The following is a 20,088-nucleotide window of genomic DNA, read 5'->3' on the forward strand; positions in this document are numbered from 1 at the left end:
AACTGCTCTAATTTCTCCACTCCAACTCTCATATAAACACCGGTTGGCTAGACTGTGCGCAGTTCAAAGTGACATATCTCTTGTCTGAAAAAAGATCAGGTCCCTGAAAAGGGTCAATAAAGGGAAAGAGTGATGAAAACACAAACAGGGTGTGCTGTTTCTGTTGATTATGCTCAGCCTGAGAGGAATAATGAGAAGAGATGGATGGAGGCCAGGAATTAGCTATTTCCATCATATATCATAATTCGATCACATGTTTTCTGGGATTTTTTGGTTGGGATTGCTTGACAAGCATAGCTTGTTGATTCTTCTTCTGGAGCTCAACGCCAATTAAATAATTCCGTAAACAAACAGGAGTTGCTTTTGAAATGCATGTAAACACAGGTGTATTGCTAACCACCTGAGATCGGACCACCCAAGAGGTATGTTAGTAACAGGTGTAAATAATGCAAAGTTCAGACTACATGTTTTTAGCCACGATTTTGACTCGCCGACAGGTTTTGAGAAATCGCAGACAAATGACTGAAATCACAGGCAAATCGGTGCTCAATCATACAAGTGTCAATCACACAGAATGAACTATCAAAGACGCGATCTGAGAGAATCGCGATGAGTTGCAGATGGCTGTGAGACATTTGGCATGTTAAATATCTGTATCATGATTCAAATCATGCGAGGTGAAATGAGTTTAGACTGAAAGTAACATCAGCGATCGCCTACAGCCAATGAGAGCGCAGCATTCACTTGTGTGTGGGTACCTGCAGGCTAGCGGGAGGTTGACGGAGAAGTTAACAGCGCTCATTTTCGATTTATTTGGACCCAAAAAATGAAGGAAAAACTAGTGGAGGTTTGACAGGAGCACCCGTGTCTGTTTGACGTTTCATACAGAAAGTTAAATAAGAAAGTTGAGGAGAAATTGCTAATTCCCTTTAAACCCAGGTGAGCAAACATGTAAATATTCTACCCCATTAAAGGCTTCTTTCTCGTTATGTAGTTAATAACAAAAGATAAATGACGAGTTTTTGGTTGTGAGACGTAGTTTGGACGAAGTTGGCGGCGATTCTTCCTATTATAAAGTAATGCAATGTAAAAGCCCCTGTCGCCTATCCATCTTGCAGTGTAAACAAAGCAGCAACAAAACGCTGGGCCAGTCATGCAGTGTGAAAACATGTTTGATATGACTACTTTCAAAATCATGCAGTCTGAGTTCAGCATAAGGACCTAAAGGAGTGCCTAGAATGTTCTATGGGAAACCTCCATTACATCCATTCCTTGAGATGATAAACACAAACCCCTTAAGCATTTAATGGGAAAGGGGAGGGTACTGATGTTGTGAGGAACAAGACACCGACAAGCATTCGAAACAAAACAAACAATATGGTTGGTAGTGGAATGTATTTCTCACATGTGGATCAACAACAAGCGACCACCAGAAGAAGAAAAAAATTCACAACAAAAGGAAATGCAACCATTAAAATTCCCACCCACTGTTTCTTGTGAAGCAGGTTAACACTACCACACAGGAAGTGAAATGTTTTTACTATATCCACATGGTTAGTGACTGTTTCTGCTATGATACTGAAACAACTCCACTAGTTTTGCTACTATAGCGCAGAGATCAGTACATGATTTATTACTAAATACGAACATGATTATTTATGAATAACACTACTAATAATAAATAAATGCCTTATAAATTTGTTAAATAACATTTGTTAAAAAATAAAAATAAAAAAATGAAAATATACATCAAAATCGTACTTCATATACAGTTGAAGTCAGAATTATTCGCCCCTCTTTGAATTTTATTCTTTCTTTTTCAAATATTTCCCAAATGATGTTTAACAGATTCAGGAAATTTTCACAGTATGTCAGATAATATTTTTTCTTCTGGAGAAAGTTATATTTGTTTTATTTCGGCTAGAATAAAAGAAGCTTTTATTTTTATTTTTAACTCATTTTAGGGTCACAATTATTAGCCCCTTTAAGCTATTTTTTCAGATTTTTTCATGTTGCCATGTGCAGGTCAAAAATCTAAACTTCAGCGGACATTCGCACGCGTTAACCAATCAGGAGCTTGCACTTGTGGAGGGCGTGATTATGACGTAGCGACTGTTGTTGGTGTCCCCGGAGGAAATCCTCCTACCCACACCGACAACAGTTCATCGAACTGGGCTATAGGCTCAGTCAGAAGCGCCACTGAATGCTTCCATCATCCAGGTTAAATTTCTGGAGGAGTTTATAAGCTCACAGATCTGGGCGCACCTCTGAAAGAATCCAGTGGACTCAGACACTGCTCCAAATGAATCAACACTGTTTTTCAGCCTTCATAGAGCACATAAACACATCTATTCTCTCAATAAAATCCATGTTAGCCATTTAGCAACGAAGGTAGAGTCACCGGGCAGACAGAAGCCCTGCCCATCACGCGAATCCATGTTTGCGGATTTAAAGCAGGTATGAAGCGGATTTTGACATGTGAATAAAGCGAGTAAACTCAAATGTTCATGTGTCTACGCACGAATAGCACGATTTATCCACAAGTTCCGCGTCTGGTGTGAACACATTAGCCAACTAGCCAACTAGTCTCAGAGTCAGTTTCATTAACTAGAAAATAAACCCCCCCTTTCATCTTTGAGATTTACGACTTCTCTGTGACCTTCAGGATACAAGCTGTCATGGCCGAAAGAGAAACAAACCAACAATCCCATGATTCTACAAGCTACCATCCTTGAGAGCTTTTGCTAAAGCCAGCTCCTCCAACAGAAAAGACAAAAAGAAAAGGAATTGACTAGGACCAAAAGGGGTCTAATTACGTCGGCAAGGTCCAGCGCATGTTTATTTGATTCGTCTTTTAAAGGAAGTGCTTGATTAAATAAATAGAGGCCAGGAAACGCATTTCAAATTCCCTTTAATAGAAGATGATGAAAAAGCCCACGGCTCGAGGCAGAGCGCGCAAAACCCACCACGAGAGAAACGCAGGCCATCAATCTGGCTCTCGCTCGTGCGCATTTCACCTCTTAATGTTTTCCCCAACTGCAACGCATTGAAGATCTCAACGCAAGCAAAGAGAGAGACTTTGAAGGCATCAGGTAAAAAGGGATAAACTGTACAGAGATTCCCGCCAGCCCATAATACCCAAGGCACGTAAAAGCGGTTTAAAAAATAAAGCAGAACACCAAAGCAATATTTGTTCAAAAAAGATGACACAGGGGGAGACATGAATAAAATGTGTGTGTGTGTGTGTGAGAGAGAGAGAGAGAGAGTGCGTGTACGTGGCTCCGCTGCTGAGACAAAGCCATTTATGATTACAGCAACAAGGGCTGCCAAAGAAACAGCATTTTACCCTTCACAGAGGTGAGCGCTGAGCAAACTGCAGGTGACAGAAGCTTTGATACACAGATAAACAGCATTGAGGCTGGGCTTATAACCTCTGTCTCTCTCCGACACCAAAGATAAGCCAGCTGTGATGAGCTCGTACAGATGTGTGTAATCCCTCTCTCGTAGACGCATCATGGCAGCTGACACACTTCATTGTCTAACAGGGACGGTTATATCCGCTTAAATGACAGTTTTTATATCATTGCTGTTTCCAATATAAAAGCAGACGGATAATTAATTTGACCGAAAAAAACGTTCTTGCAGGACTCCCAGAGTTCATCAAGATCTTTTGGATTCATCTTCAATGCCTCCTCCTTCATCGTAGCCCAGACATGCTCAATAATGTTCATGTCTGATGACTGGGCTGGCCAATCCTGGAGCACCTTGACCTTCTTCACTTTCAGGAGCTTTGATGTGGAGGCTGAAGTATGAGAAGGAGCGCTCTCCTGCTGGAGAATTTGCCCTCTCCTGTGGTTTGCAATGTAATGGGGAGCACAAATGTCTTGATACCTCAGGCTAAAGAGGTTCATGTCCACTCTGCAGAGCTTTCGCACGCCCCAATACTGAATGTAACCCCAAACCAAGATTTCTCCTTCACCCAACTTGACTGATTTCTGTGAGAATCTTGAGTCCATGTGGTTTCCAGTAGGTCTTCTGCAGTATTTGTGAAGATTGGGCTGGAGTTCAACAGCTGATTCTGAAAAATCTACCTTCTGCCACTTTTCCAAATGATCAACAAGAAGTCAAGTTATTATTTCTTGCTTGTACAACTGGGATCGATGACAAGACTTTTGTCAGGTAGTGTAAAGTTTTCGAAGTAATCCACCCCTGCACTGCAGTTGTAAATAGGAATGGGTCGTTCTTGAACAATTCGTTAATTTTATATATTCTCGAGACTCGAGGATGATATGTCCTCTCAGGGAGTGATTGTATTTTTTCATTGTGCAGGTGGGGTAGAACTGCGGTTCCCAACAGGGGGGCCTCAGCGAGCATTGGGGGGGGGGGTTGCGTCATGTTTAAAAAATTTTTAGCAGTGGGTCATGTTGTCCATTTTATTTATTATCTGAGTCTGAAAGATCTTTTATTTTGAAAAGTCTTTTATTTTAAAAAATGTCCGTATTCTCACCGTCAACGTTAAATCTCGGTCACTTGAGCGCCAAATATTTAAGCCGCAAGCAGTAAAATGAAGAAACAGACATCTTTGGAAAGTTTCTTTGCTAAGGGGAAAAGGCCCAGTGAAGGACCCACAAACTGCCAGGGTATGGATTTGCGCTCGCGCCAATGAAATCATTTCTAATAACTGAACTATTTCATCTTTGCCATGATGACTGTAAATAATATTTGACTAGATATTTTTCAAGACACTTGAAGTGACATTTAAAGTCTTTACTAGGTTAATTAGGTTAACTAGGCAGGTTAGAGTAATTAGGCAAGTTATTGTATAACGATGGTTTATTCTGTAGACTAACAGGAAAAAAATAGCTTAAAGGGGCTAATAATTTTGTCCTTAAAATAGTGTTTAAAAAATTAAAAATTGCTTTTATTCTAGCCGAAATAAAAAAAAAAACATTTTTTCCAAAAGAAAAAATATTATCAGACATACTGTGAAAATGTCCTTGCTCGGTTAAACATCATTTGGGAAATATAAAAAAAAAGAGAAAATAATTCAATGGGGGGCTAATAATTCTGACTTCAACTGCGCATATATATATATATATATATATATATATATATATATATATATATATATATATATATATATATATATATATATATATTTATATATATATACACATACACACAGTTAGGTTTATAAATATTTGGACATGGACACAATTCTTACATTATTGGCTATGTACACCAACACAATTGATTTGAAATGAAACAAACTACATGTGCTTTAACCGCCGACTATCGGTTTTAATTTGAGGGTATTTACATCCAAATCAGGTGAACGCTGTAGGAATTACAACAGTTTGCATTTGTGCCTCCCACTTGTTAGGGGTCCAAACGTAATTAGACAGAATAATAATCACAAACTAAACTCTCACTTTTTAATACTGGGTTGCAAATCCTTTGCAGTCAATTACAGCCTGAAGTCTGGAACACATAGACATCACCAGATGCTGGGTTTCATTCCTGCTAGGCCACTACACTGTAAAAAGTAGCTGTGATTTCAACTGTAAAAAAAAAAAAAAAAACTGTAAAAATGCTACAGTAAAAATCTGTAACCTGGTTAACCGTATGTTTCCTTAATATATACAGCGAATAACAGTAAAATTGACTTGTCCATAATTCCCTGCATGACACGTCACTTATACTTTTGTTGACAATACTATGGATCGTTTTAGTTGTTTTCCCATCAGTGATGTACATTAGAGATTTATATATATATATATATATATGTGTGTGTGTGTGTGTGTGTGTGTGTGTGTGTGTGTGTGTGTGTGTGTGTGTGTGTGTGTGTGTGTGCTTATATTGATAAACAATGTTTATTTTACGACTTTCATTTTATGTGTGTCACCATACTGGTATTTAGTAGCTGTGTGAATGACACTGAGCACCTTCTTCACACTGTTACTCTTTTCTGCCTGTGGGAAAAGTTGTTTGTGATGAGCATTGGTTCATTATGTAACTTTCTCATCACCAACTGCATATGACTGTGTTAACGTGTTCATCTTTGTAACAAAAGATGTGTAGATGTTTGTAATTCAAAATACAGACTTATTAACTCTATAAATTAATGAAACACGGTAGTTTACTGTAAAAATGAGATACTACTTTTTACGGTTTGTACCATATTTTGAATGGTGAAATACTGTTAGCTGCTGTTTTTTTTTACGTAAATTTTACAGATTTATTTTTTACTGTGTACAGCAACTGTCTTTAGTTCTTACAAGTTCTTGTGGCATTTTCCCTTCGGTTTTGTCTTCAGCCAGCACAATCGGATTCAGCTCAGGTGATTGACTTGGCCATTGCACAACATTCCACTTCTTTAGAATTGTCTCAATGTCCTAATATTTATGGACCTAACTGTATGTATTTTAACATTTACCTCAATAGCTTTGAAGTAATAGCTTACTTCAAGAGCTTTTTTTGTTTTTGTTTATTTCCTTTGTCTTTAGATTACTTTGCTATAAAAATATAGTAATAATGCAAAATCTTATCACTTTAATTTTGCCATTAATATACTTGTTAGAATTAGTGATCAAAACAAAAAAATCCTTTCTCAGAAGAGATAATAAGAACAACAGAACGACTACACAGCCAGAAAGAGAAGACAAAAAGGGAGAAATTATTCAACACCATTGTTATCTGATCAAACTCACTTGACAATAGAGCTCATTTCTCTCTCGCTCTCTCGTGTGGACGTAGAAAATTGCGCCATGATTTCCATGTTTGTCATATCTCCACTTCCTCTTAAATACTTTTTTTTCATCAGACACAATATCAGCAATCGCAAATCAATTTAACGGCCCCTGATGTGAAGTACACAGTTAGACCGAAAGGGGTGAAAAAGACAGAGAAGTTTCCATAAAGCCAGACAGTAAAACCCCACAGAGAAGAAAAATGACAGCTCGCAGACACATCTAAAAAGGTCGACCATCAAGTTTCTAGCAGCACAGAAGCACCCAAACAAGGTCAACTCATCAGCGGGGGGTCTGTGTTGCAATAAAAATCAACAAAGCGGATGAAGTTCAGGGCAGAGAGAGAAAGTGAGAGAGAGAGAGATACTGGAAGGCAGTTCATTTAGGGAAAGACAGATACATTCTGACATTAGCCGAGATTCCATCCTAATGTGAAGCAAAATAAAAAAAATTAGCAGAAAAAGAACAAATCCAAATGCAATTTAAGTTCTTAGAGGGGCTCACTGTAGCATTGGTAACCTAGCAACTAACATTAAACAAGGCAAGCATAATGGAGACAGCTGATTAGTAGGGCCAGACAGAATGTGTGGACAGTTTTTGCTATTTCTGCAGAGAATGTTGTAAAAAAATAAAAAATAAAAAAATGCAGATTTATGTGGGATGATTATGAGTATCATAACTAAAAACTTAATATTCATTCATTCATTCATTCATTTTCTTGTGGGCTTAGTCCTTTTATTAATCTGGGGTCGCCACAGCGGAATGAACCGCCAACTTATCCAGCAAGTTTTTACGCAGCGGATGCCCTTCCAGCCGCAACCCATCTCTTGGAAACATCCACACACATTCACACACTACGGACAATTTAGCCTACCCAATTCACCTGTACCACATGTCTTTGGACTGTGGTGGAAACCGGAGCACCCAGAGGAAACCCACGCGAAGGCAGGGAGAACATGCAAACTCCACACAAAAACGCCAACTGAGATGAGGTTCGAATCAGCGACCCAGCGACCTTCTTGCTGTGAAGCGACAGCACTACCTACTGCGCCACTGCCTTGCCCTTTATTTATTTATTATTTTTAATGTGCAAATCTGATGTCTTACATTACTTTTGGATAACTCTGTATAACGTCCTACATACTAATAAAATAGCTCCCGTTTTAGCTATTAAATTGTTATCTGAGACAGGTATTGTTGTACGCAGATGTCATCATGTCGCTATATCATTGATACTGCGATATACTATATAAAGTCATGGTGAAGTGGAAAAAGAATGATTATTGTGTATGACTCCCATGAGCTTGGAGGACTGCATCCATACATCTCTGCAGTGACTCGAATAACTTATTAAGGAAACATCTGCAATGGTAAAGAAAGCGTTCTTGAAGGACTCCCAGAGTTCATCAAGATTCTTTGGATTCATCTTCATTGCCTTCATATTACCCAAAACATGCTCAATAATGTTCATGTCTGGTGATTGGGCTGCCCAATCCTGAAGCACCTTGATATTCTTTCCTTGCAGGAACCTTGATGTGGAGGCTGAAGTATGAGTAGGAGAAGAATTTGCTCTCTCTTGTGGTTTGTAATGTAATAGGCAGCACAAATGTCTTGATTCCTCAGGCTGTTGATGTTGCCATCCACTCTGCAGATCTCTCGCACGCCCCAATACTGAATGTAACCTCAAACCATGATTTTCCTTCACCCAACTTGACTGATTTCTGTAAGAATCTTGGGTCTATGTGGGTTCTAATAAGTCTTCTGCAGTATTTGTGATGATCGGGATGATGTTCAACAGATGATTCTAAAAAAATCTACCTTTAGCCACTTTTCCAAATGATCAACAAGAAGTCAAGTTATTATTTGTTGCTCTTAAAACTGGCATTGATGACAAGACGTTTGTCAGGTAGTGTACAATTAAATAGATGCAGGAAAAATCCAGTTTCAGACAAACAAAACAAAAACATTTTGGAGCTCTCTGTGTCAAACCCTTTAGGAGATTCGCCCTTTGGTCTTCTTCATCCGCTTGTGCTCCTAATTGCAGAATAACCATGAAATCTGACTTGATTTTTTAAACGCGTTTGCTTCATTGTGTTTTTATTTGCGAAGGCATAATGTAATCCACCTTGCTGGCACCAAAACAGTGTGAGCTTTGCACAGCATAATCCCCTGTCATGCCTCCTGACTGCAGAAAGTCCTTGAAAATGATTTTTTGCCACATTTTTGAGGTAAAGCACGATGGTGTAAGCTGACATGGCCTTCAGCATGGCTACACTTGCCCTTGAAGATCTGGAAACCATACATCTCATATGATTTGAAGCCTTACAAATGTGTATGCTGCAGTACTACCACTGTGCTAATCATCTATGGACTACTGGGTTCAGCGTTTTTAAGTTGTTAGGGTAATCCATATGGAAATTCAGAACATTTACATATTTATTCATGTATTTTATTCAATTACAACTGCTTCATTAATCAAGCTTACATTTCAGCATTCAGATTCTGCTCTGTCGCAGATCCATCGATTGAAACAAGTTAGTTATAACGTAAAGCACCCATGATGATGCTCTAAACTGGATGGTAAAAACTTCTTTAGAGAAGAACCCCATCTTTCTTTATGCAAATTTCATTGTTTTACACAAACTCCCATTTAAAAAAAAATACAATATTAGTTTTGATAAAAATATGCACTCGCTTTCCATATTAATCTAAATATATGTAAATGCCACATATAGGGCCAATGTTTGCTTTACAAATATTGAGAACATTACATATTCCTCTCTAAAACAAAAAAAATCACTTACAAAAGCTAACACGTATTCCAATATCATATATAAATCTTATAAATAAATAAATAAATAAATAATGAGGCTATTTATTAAGATATTAAATGTAACATTTATTATTTTTTAGGAAATGAAAAACAAACCTACCTTAAATAATAATATTAATAATAATGATGATGATGATGATGATGATGATGGTTATTATTATTTTTATTAAGTAGGATTAAGGGTGTCACGATCCTCCAAATCCTCGATTCGATTACATTTTCGATTCTAAAGGCACGATTCGATTCGATTTTCGATTATGAATAATTAATTAATTAATAACCAATTAATTATTTGTAGCCTACCGTTTAAACCACCTGACCTGCATGGTCTTTGTTTTACCCATAAACAAATCATACAGTAAATGAATAAAGGCAAGATACACACATAATTACCACCTGTCAGTCACTTTTTCTGCGGGACTCGTGAATAGGCACTGATCTGTGTCGTTATAATGGCGTCGGTAAAAAAGATGCACAACCAACAGGAACCAGCCAACAGTATCTGAGGTGTTCGCTAAAATGACTAAGTACAAGTGAGTGAAAGATTGAAGCAGTCCTCTGACTGCCTGAACCTGCTGTCTCGAGCGCATGGCTGTGTGCGTGTCTGTGTGTGTGTGGTCACGTGATGTGCATTTTCAGAGGTCGAGAGGAAGGAGGGCTGCTCAGAAATGCTACACACCACTGTGGATGTCAAATCGTTGTCGTTCTAAAATGCCATTTAAAAACAAAGACAGTGTAAACAGGGCCTGAGTGTGTACTTTTGGCGAGCGGATTTGCAACAGGGGCGGGCGGAGGATCGCGATGCCGGTGTTGTCTATCGGACGAACCGTACGTAATACGTACATAGCAGAGCTTGCAAACTGTGTTTTTTTTTTTTTTGTCGACAACACGAACGTTGTCAACATAACTCTCTGGAAATCCAAAGTGCTTAAACACCGGCGACTTCATTGAAAGAGGAGAGGGTTTAAGTTCTGTCGACGGGTCTCCTGCGTCTGCAGTTTAACAAGCACTTCAACAAGGCGTTTTTTTTCCCGCTTGGCAAGCCAAGCTGACCCTACATGGGGGGCGTGGCAGCATCGACGATTCTATTTTTTGATTCGATAATCGAAATTGAGCATAAATTTCCATCGATTTCGATTAAAAATCGAAATCGTGACACCCCTAAGTAGGATATTGTTTTTTTAAGTCTATTTCTACAATTTGAGACATGCAAACATGCAGAAACGTTTTAACCAACAGGCGCATGTCATATACAGTACAGATAGATAATAATCACCTACTTTAAATTAAAAGCATTAACGTATGCCATGTTTTTTGTTTTCACAAGCTTTGGAGACGTAACGTAAATTCCGCTTTTATATAATAGGTCACCTAGAGTTTCGTCATGACCCACAGCTGTGTTCAAAATGACATCAATGTTTTCAAAGTGCACTGCGAAGGCAACGCAATTGTAAACATGAAGATCGTTAAAACAGAACTGTAAAAATACTTTAAAAGCAAATTACACCAAAGAGAGTTGACTTTATTTTTTTAATTATTTTTAATCATTTCAAGTTTAAATGTTGTAATTTTTTAAACGGATAGAGCATAGGGGGGATAACTGGGAATAGAACACAGCCAGGAACTATGTTTCTAACTGCAGCTCCAGAGGTGTAGTTGCAAGCATACAAGATTTCGATGCAGTTTGCGAATGTTCGCCAGAACGATGGATTTGGGAAACGGCAAATCAATGAACTACATTTGTAACAATAGAACTTACGACCTTAGTTGGCTAAAGATGGTTTTCGGAAAAGCACCCCAGATGGATTTATCAGAATCTGCACTAACTAATGCTGCAGTCTGCCAGCTGGAATCACCAATAAAAAACGTTCCAATTTCATTTTCTATATTGATATAAATATCGTTATTGCGAATATTCTCAAAATATCATGATGTTATTTTAAAGCAGTAGCGCCCACCACTAGAATACAGTGCACTTTTCTTACACTGAGCCGCTGTAGTACTCTTTGAGAGCCACTTTAAACTAATTATCCAAACACACACACGCACACAATGCAGACTGACCGTTCATTCTTTTTCTCTTTGTCCTTGGCTGGGAGTTCACTGGGCCATTGTGTCAGACGCATCTAAAAATAGGTCTGCCGGCATGATACCAGCAGCCGCCTGGGGCTTTTAAACAACATTACCTCAGTCATCAAACCCCTGCGGGAAACCCATCATGACAGCACCAGAGACTGCAGCTCTGCTCGTTTAAATACCCATGCAGCGTCTTCTGCCTCTCGGCTCACCAGAAGCACTAAGAGCTTCAGGAGGGCACAGGGGTTGGAGGACTGTTTTTAGGAAATGGATGATGACTGGAATTCCTTCGGCAGTCTGCATTTGCACATAAATCATTTGAGCCTTGAGAATATCTCCACGGATCAGCGAGTGAAGGATAATGTCACACTTTCAGGAATCGTGTTGCTCTAAAGTCATATGACCTCGTTCTTGTAAGAAATAAAACACAGGTGGTTCTAATAGGCAATAAGTCAGACGTGTTTCCAGTGCATGTTGGACTCCGGCAGGGCTGGAGCCCTTGTCACCAATTCTATTCGTAATTTTAATGGACGGAATTTCAAGGCGCAGCCTTACCGTACGTTCACACTGAAAGCGGCGAGAGCGTCCAAGGTCGCTCTGGCCGCCCTGGCGACAACGCTGACTGCCTTCAGCTCCGGCGGCGAGAGCGTCAAAACCATAGACTGTACAATATATGGACGTAGTATCCGTGACGTCACCCATAGGTTTCTGAAGAGCGCAAAAGAAGCCACAAGTAGGCGCGGCCAACCGTCGCCATTTTGGTCACGCGTCATCACACCCACGGCGGGATACCAAACAAGGGCAAAGAGGCGGAGAGTGAGCGGAGCTACAGACACCTGCTAGCATTTAGCTTGGACCTGGTTCAGACACACTTTACTTTGGGAGAAATGCTTAATACTGTATCACCTGCGACTTGTTTGTATTCTGACCACTTGTGCTTGGTTGTTAACTATATCAATGAAGTGTTTAGACTTTAAAAACACTGCTGTAATACATTGAGCCACTAAACATTGTTCTTATGACGTTTTAAACAGGAGGAAAACGTGAATTACTTCCAAACACTTCAGATATAGTCTGTGTTAGTTAATGTAAGACTATTGGTGAAATCCAGCATAACAGTGTATGACAAAGCTTCAGATGACTGTTTTAGAGCCTACAGCTAATCAATCTGACAGATTCTGGAGTGCATTACAGCTCTAAATATAAATATAAACTATAAATGATCTTAAATAAAACGAATACATGTATAGAGATGGTATATAAGTATATAACTTTACTCACATGGGAAACGGAGGCCACGTGAATGGTTTGTGAGCACAATTAAGTGCCCTCAGCATGCCATGCCATCAAATAATTGTAGGAAACAAGTCCAAAAGGCAGTTGACTGTGTAAAGCCACATAAAACAACACAGAAATATGATAAATATGCCGAGTTCAGTGGCTAATCTGCAGAGGTGACGTGACGGCGACCAGCGAGACCTAACTGTCACTCAAGTGGCCACTCCCTTAATTATGCAAACTTAATATAACTTAATATAAAGGAAACGGATGAGTTATAAAAAAATTCACCCCCCTCACAGTTGTCATGAAGGGTAATATTAGCTGTATGAACCAAAATCTTTTTTTGTACCAGGCTGTAAACACCTTTTTTTCTGCTGTAAAGTTGGCCATTCTAACAGTGGGCTCAATTGAAATTTGCTCTGTTTTGGAGCCAGGAGCGGCCAGGACTAGCGGAATTTCGGATGAATTGCAGTTTTAGTTACTTCCGTATTGGCTTCCTGAGGGAGAGCGGGAGGTTGCCGCTTGGTCAAAACTCGCTACATTGATCTCATATTTAAAGGAGCCGTTGCAGTATATCAGTTACATACCTGCATAAAACATGTTTCTAGCGTGAAAATGTTGCGCACTTCTTATCAAATTCATACAACAATGGAAGATCAAGTTGCATGTGGTGTGGCTTTGCTCTATTTATCCAATATGTGTCCATATGTCTGAAACATCCTGAAGCAGCAGTACTGTCACATCGCGTGAGATTCCCACTTTTTTAAGATAAATTTATATAACATTAACGCACATCAGTAACTCGCCAGTAACTTATTTAATGTATGTTCCTGTAGGAAAACATTGTAAATAATTGGAAATCCGGCGATCGCAATAGTCCCTTGGGAACAACTGTGGTCGGAACCAAAGTTCACAGGTCCGTGTTCTCTGAACTCCTATAAAGCGGTGGACGTCTTCATTCTGATTGCTTGCCGCCGAACCGCGTCATAGCTCATTACCATAAAGTTGACTTCATTTCAACTCTCATCGACGCTCATGCCGGCGAAGACGCGCCGCGCTGCTCCTCGCCGCCTATCGCCACCGGCTCTCATTGAAAATGAATGACTTCCGGCTACTTTGACGCTCTCGCCGCTTTCGGTGTGAACCTACGGTTAGGCTGGAGGGGGTCGGACCAACCCCCGGAAAACCATTTGGACCAAAATCTCAGACAAATATAGGACTGTAATGTCTCACCGGGAGGCTAGACGGGCGGTCCTGCTGAGTAAGACCCATGTCATCGTGGTTTGGTTTTCCAGACTGTCCCCTGCTGCCATATCCCTCCTGCAGTGTGTCCTGTGGGGATAAGCAGAGAAAATGAGGAACGGGGAATGCCTGATGAAAAAAAAAAAAAACTTTAAAAAGAAGTATCCACAGAAGAACTCAGAAAGTTTGAGGAGCTGTACATTTGCAGGCCTTGATTCACACGGAAGAAGGTAATTAGACAGCTGCAGACAGCGTGATGATGATAACAGCCCGTAATTTCACTTCATCCACTAACTCTGTGATTTACGCGAGCAGATCGTGCAGAAGTGCTGAGAGATGTCTGATAGCTCAAACATACACCATACACTCATATCAACCATAAAATGATGCCATCTGCATAAGGGGGGATCTATAGATATGCATTAATACAGCTAGCCCACTGTGTGGTTGGCCATTCGGCTTCATCAGGGCTTCGTTTAGCGCTGGTCTGGCTAGTTGGATTCTCAGGTCGCCTTTCATTGGGTTAATGTCAGATTGCTTTGGTTCAATTCAATGTTTAGAATGGGCGTTGGCTGTTGACTGAAGAGAGTGATCTGATACCAGTTCCGGGTCCGTGACGTCGTCGACTTTCGCTTTAAGATTTAAAGGGCTAGCATTGCACCAGACCTCCGAAAGTGGTTTTGTATGAAAGGGTAGAATCTATATTTATGCACATATGCATCACTTTGTTTTTTATGCTACTGTACAAAAGTTATTAACTCTTAAATACACAGTATTTTGGATACCCGAGCTGGGTATTGAACATTGGTTCATTTTCATATTTTTCATATGGTTCATATATGGCACATGTACAAGTTATAGCTCAAATGAAAGCTCTTGCCTGTGCTCATACGGTTCTAGCATTCTTTTTACTGAATTATATTCACATATCAAACCGTTGTTAAATGAATCGCGGTGTTTCCATGGCGCAGAAGTGAAAACAATACATTTATGATCAATAAGCAGCCCCAGATAGCACAGACAGCTGTCATCTCTTACCTTATGCTGTGCACTTCAGGGCCATTCTCCTCAGTTTTTGAGGTGATGTGCATAAGTAATCCTTTTATATGTCAGACGTGGTCCAAACACAGTGAATTATGTTTGATCAAACAAAAGAATAGCGAAATATGAAAACAAGGATCGGTCCCTGTGGCTTGTATAGCACCTCTCATCAGCTGGAATACAATTAGTTTTGCATAGATTATGGTAGAGACATTTTTCTTTTTTCCTATGATAACGGACATGTGCAGGAACCACCAAAATTAATTACAGCAACCTAGACCACACAGCGGGCTTTTTTTTTATTTGAGCAAGTTCACATAACAACTTTTCCTGAGTGCTATGTTTGGCGTTTTTAAGTGCAAAGATGCATTCTGCATTGTCTCCTAATTCCGAGCACACGATGAGGATTTTGCAATGAAAATAGTGAAAGTGAATGTACTCGCCCAAATGCTTCCAAATATATTTTAATGTCGCGTAGATAAAATTTCGGGTGCATATACGACCAAAACGGTCGAGCCCTAGCATCCTACTTGTTATTATTTCCTCAAAATAATAATAAAATAAGAAAGTTATCATCAATTACAATACAAATTACAATGAACTCCAGATGAACTCTCGTCTCCTCCACCAGCTTTGGGAAAAGCCATTAGAACGACACAGATCAGAAAAAACTAATTGACAAGTGGTCATTTGTGTGTAACTTTTATGGTTTGATTATGGGTAAACCAAAGACCATGTGGGTCAGGTAGTGAAAACAGTAGGCTACTGTTGGAATATCAAGTCAATTCCAAGTGTGTTCGATAAGAAAAAGTCTAGAGAGGGTTTTCTTAAATGCCAAAAATATAAGTTATTTATTAGATACAAACTAATAATTTGATGACAGCTCTGGGTTACGTTACCCCAATGCAATACAAGAATTACATTCAAGAGGTTCGCAACTAACATATATTTCCCTGACTCCAGTATATATACACAACAGATATTAACAGGTGGAGTTTTGCTGTAACGTCACTTATCAGTCATTCTGCAGTCCTTTGGCTCTTGTATCCCAGACATACTTCCTCTTTCTGCAACCCTTCTCTGCATACCAGAAAAATAAGAAGTATGCCTGGTCAATATGTGCTATCATACAAAAGAAAAAAGATTTATTGATCTGTTGTTATTCTACACATTTTTCTAATAAAAAATAAGTACGCAAGTAATAAATATAAATTAATTTGGGCTACACTACAATTAATTAAACGATGCCAATTTGGTCAACATCGCCCAACCCAAATCAGAATACAATTTAAATCCTAAAAACAGCCAAAAAAACACCTGAAATATTTGGCATACACAACAGATTACTGATCTAATTTTTAAAAACACAAGTTACGTTTTTAATTTCAACAAATCGTTTAAATGATCTAATAATTTAACCAAGCATAAAAGCTGACTAGCAATATATTCTAATTTTTTTTTTAACAAATCATTAAAATGTACCACTAACTATAAACAAGCAAACAAGCTGAATTATTCTCAACTAAATATTACGAGAGAGAAAAAATTGGCCCTGGGTCTTGGCCCTGTGTCGCACTAATCCTATAGACACGGAGCCAAAAGAAACTTATTACGCCATCTTCTCTGCAAAAGTGGATACAAGACTTCCCTCGGCAAACACACTACAGAAAAGAAAACGTGCTCAGAATGTGTGCCAACTAAGGTCGCCCTATACTCATGTACACAAACATCACCCTGCACTCCCTCCTCGCTCACTTCATTCAACAGTGGGAAAATAAAACTGGATGGGGAAAAAAAAGAGAAGGGGGTGGGGGAGGCAGACAGGGGGCATCCCCAAGCCAGACGGAGCCATATGTGTGTGCGTGTGTGTATACTGACACTGGGTCATGGCCAGGCCACACACACAGACGGCTGTTTACAGTTGGGCCATTACATCACCGCTCAGGCATGTGCTGATTCAGAAGCGTAACAGCTGCTCTGCTGTGATAACGGACAGAGAGACCTCCGAGATTTACGGCGTCACAGGAAAACTATGTGAAAGCTCCCAAAGGACACGTGCTTTTTCTCTCCAACACTCAAAAGTTACTTTCACTATGTCAGGTTGGGTTATTTTCACTAGGGCTGCACAATATTTGGCATTGTGATATACAGTTGAAATCAGAATTATTGTTTATTTTTTCCCCAATTTTGTTTATCGGAGAGAAGATTTCTTCAACACATTTCTAAACATAATAGTTTTGATAACTCATCTCTAATAACTGATTTATTTTCTCTTTGCCATGATGACAGTAAATAATATTTGACTAGATATTTTTTAAGACACTTCTATACAGCTTAAAGTGACATTTAAAGGCTTAACTAGGTTAATTAGGTTAACTAAGCAGGTTAGGGTAATTAGGAAAGTTATTGTATAACGATGGTTTGTTCTGTAGACTATTAAAATAAAAAGCTTAAAGGGGCTAATAATATTGTCCTTAAAATGGTGTTTAAAAAATTAAAAACTGCTTTTATTCTAGCCAAAATAAAACAAACAATACTTTCTCCAGAAGAAAAAATATTATCAGACATACTGTGAAAATTTCCTTGCTCTGTTAAACATCATTTGGGAAACATTTAAAAAAGAAAAAAGATTCAAAGGGGGGCTAAAAATTCTGACTTCAACTGTACATTGAGATATGAATATAATATCACCAGATGAGTTGAATAGCTCTATTAGAAAAGGTTTCATTTAGATCAAGTGGAATTATCAAGTCTTTTGATGATCAAGTCTAAAGTGCATCTGCGTAAATTATAATAAATTATAAGCCAAAATCAAATAGACAATGCTTTACGGTTTTCTGGGGAGTCTAACAATATTCAAGTATGGAAACTGAACAATCAGTTGTAAAACAACATGGTCACCATTGAATAATTGACGAAAAATAATAATATTTAATAATATCTTTGCTTTTAATTTTTAATAAATAATCTAATCCTGCAAGGTGACTATGGCAGATACACGTTGTGATATCGATGCACAAACGATTTTGTTTAGAACCTAGTTATCACAATACAGAATTTACAGTAGCCACTGCAAATACAAGACATTTTTATCACAAGCGCAACAAGTCATTCAAATGCACTTGTTTAAATATTTAAAAGATTTTATTTATTTTTGCTTTTGTTTTTTAGGACAACAGTATCTCCAGCAGAAAACATATCCAAAGATACCATTTTAAACTGTAAAGAAATCAGTGTTTTTGAAACTAATGAAAACAGCAGAAGTCAATGATTTATTTAAATTATTTAGCTTGAGCTGTTTACAGCTCTAAAATATTTTAAATCTTTCAAAAAAAAAAATTATATATATATATATATATATATATATATATATATATATATATATATATATATATATACAGTTGAAGTCAGAATTATTAGCCCCCCTGAATTATTAGCGCCCCTGTTTTTTTTTTTTTCCACAAATTCTGTTATGTTCTGGGAAGACTGTTTTAGCTCATTTCTAAGAATAATAGTTTTAAAAACTTATTTCTAATAACTGATTTATTTTATCTTTGCCATGATGACAGTAAATAATATTTTATTAGATATTTTTCAAGACTCTTCTATACAGCTTAAAGTGACATTAAAGGCTTAACTAGTTTAATAAGGTGAACTATGCAGTTTAGGGCAATTTCTCAAGTTATTGTATAACGATGGTTTGTTCTTTAGATTATCAAAAAAAAAGATTTGCTTAAAGGGGCTAATAATTTTGTCCCAAAAATGTTTTTTTTTTTTTAAATTAATAACTGCTTTTATTCTAGCCGAAATAAAACAAATGAGACTTTCTCCAGAAGAAAAAATATTATCAGACATACTGTGAAAATTTCCTTGCTCTGTTAAACATCATTTGAAATATATATTAAAAAAAGAAAATCAAAATCAAAAGGGTGCTAATAATTCTGACTTCAACTGTATATATATTGCTTTCAAAGGGGGGGAAATGTGTTGTTTTATACCCAAAATTGAAAAAGACTACATTTTAGAGTAGTAATAATAAACAATATTGTGCAACCGTGATATTTTTATCCAAGGTTATCATACCGTCAGAAGTGCAATATTATAATTCTATTAAAGTTTTATCCATGCAGCTTTTCGTTGTGAAGTAGCTGCTTTTCTTGTATGAGTGTTTTTATTCCTGTTGTTTTTTTCCCTCTTCTGTTTATGGATTGTGTGAGAGGCTTAATAAAAACAAGAAAAAAAGGAAACATCAACGAAATATCTCCGATCGCCTCAGGAAGGAGTTTTTGAGGTCAATACGTCGAGCTTTCTGCTCGGTTTCTTCATATAATTCATGTTTTCTCTAAAGCGCGAGGCCGTGTTGAACGAGACGTGTTTACACAGGGTGTGTCTAGATGAAAACGTCGCTGTAAGAAGACAAACACATCTGAGACTCGTAAAAACTCAACATGTCAGTGAAAACATCAAATCCATCTCTTTATGGCTTTTTTTCCCCCCTTTGTCCCTTGTGGCTAAGCGGTTTCAGCACAATGATTAACGGATCGTTCTTTGAGCTCCAGATAAAACGTAAAACATCCCTTCGGTGTGATTAATGCGCTGTTGTAAGGCCTTGTCTGAAATTGCATCACCCCTGTGCAGTTTTGATGTTGAGCTGGCGCATGAGGGACATAATGTCTCTTTAAAGACAGCATAAAAAGCAAAATTGACAGTATTTACTTTCATAATAAATGTCCCTGGTCTCACTGCGCCCGATTCATCAGCGTACGATATTGTAATAACAAAAAGAAGGTTATATTTCATTAAAATATAATGGCTTTCTCTCTCATTATTTTCTTTCTGCTGATTGTCACTGAGGCCATGCGAGTA

The 20,088-nt window shown here is 38.2% G+C and overlaps 1 protein-coding gene across 27 annotated transcripts in view; it reads right to left on the reverse strand.

Moving 5' to 3' along the window:
* arid1b (AT-rich interaction domain 1B) overlaps positions 1-20,088 on the reverse strand; it is a 156,633-nt gene that overhangs the window by 96,963 nt on the left and 39,582 nt on the right. For 18 of the 27 annotated variants that reach the window (XR_015517940.1, XR_015517942.1, XR_015517941.1 and 15 more), the window contains 1 exon segment: positions 14,173-14,271. The exons of the other annotated variants lie outside the window; for them this stretch is intronic. Coding sequence is in view for 15 of the 18 variants with exons in the window: in XM_087297783.1 (XP_087153909.1) it covers positions 14,173-14,271 (99 nt within the window). In the remaining 3 variants the exon portion in view is untranslated. 27 annotated transcript variants of the gene reach the window in all.

Source organism: Danio rerio, chromosome 20 (assembly GCF_052040795.2).
Source record: "Danio rerio strain M-AB ecotype USA chromosome 20, GRCz13ab, whole genome shotgun sequence".
NCBI classification, from domain to species: Eukaryota; Metazoa; Chordata; class Actinopteri; order Cypriniformes; family Danionidae; genus Danio; species Danio rerio.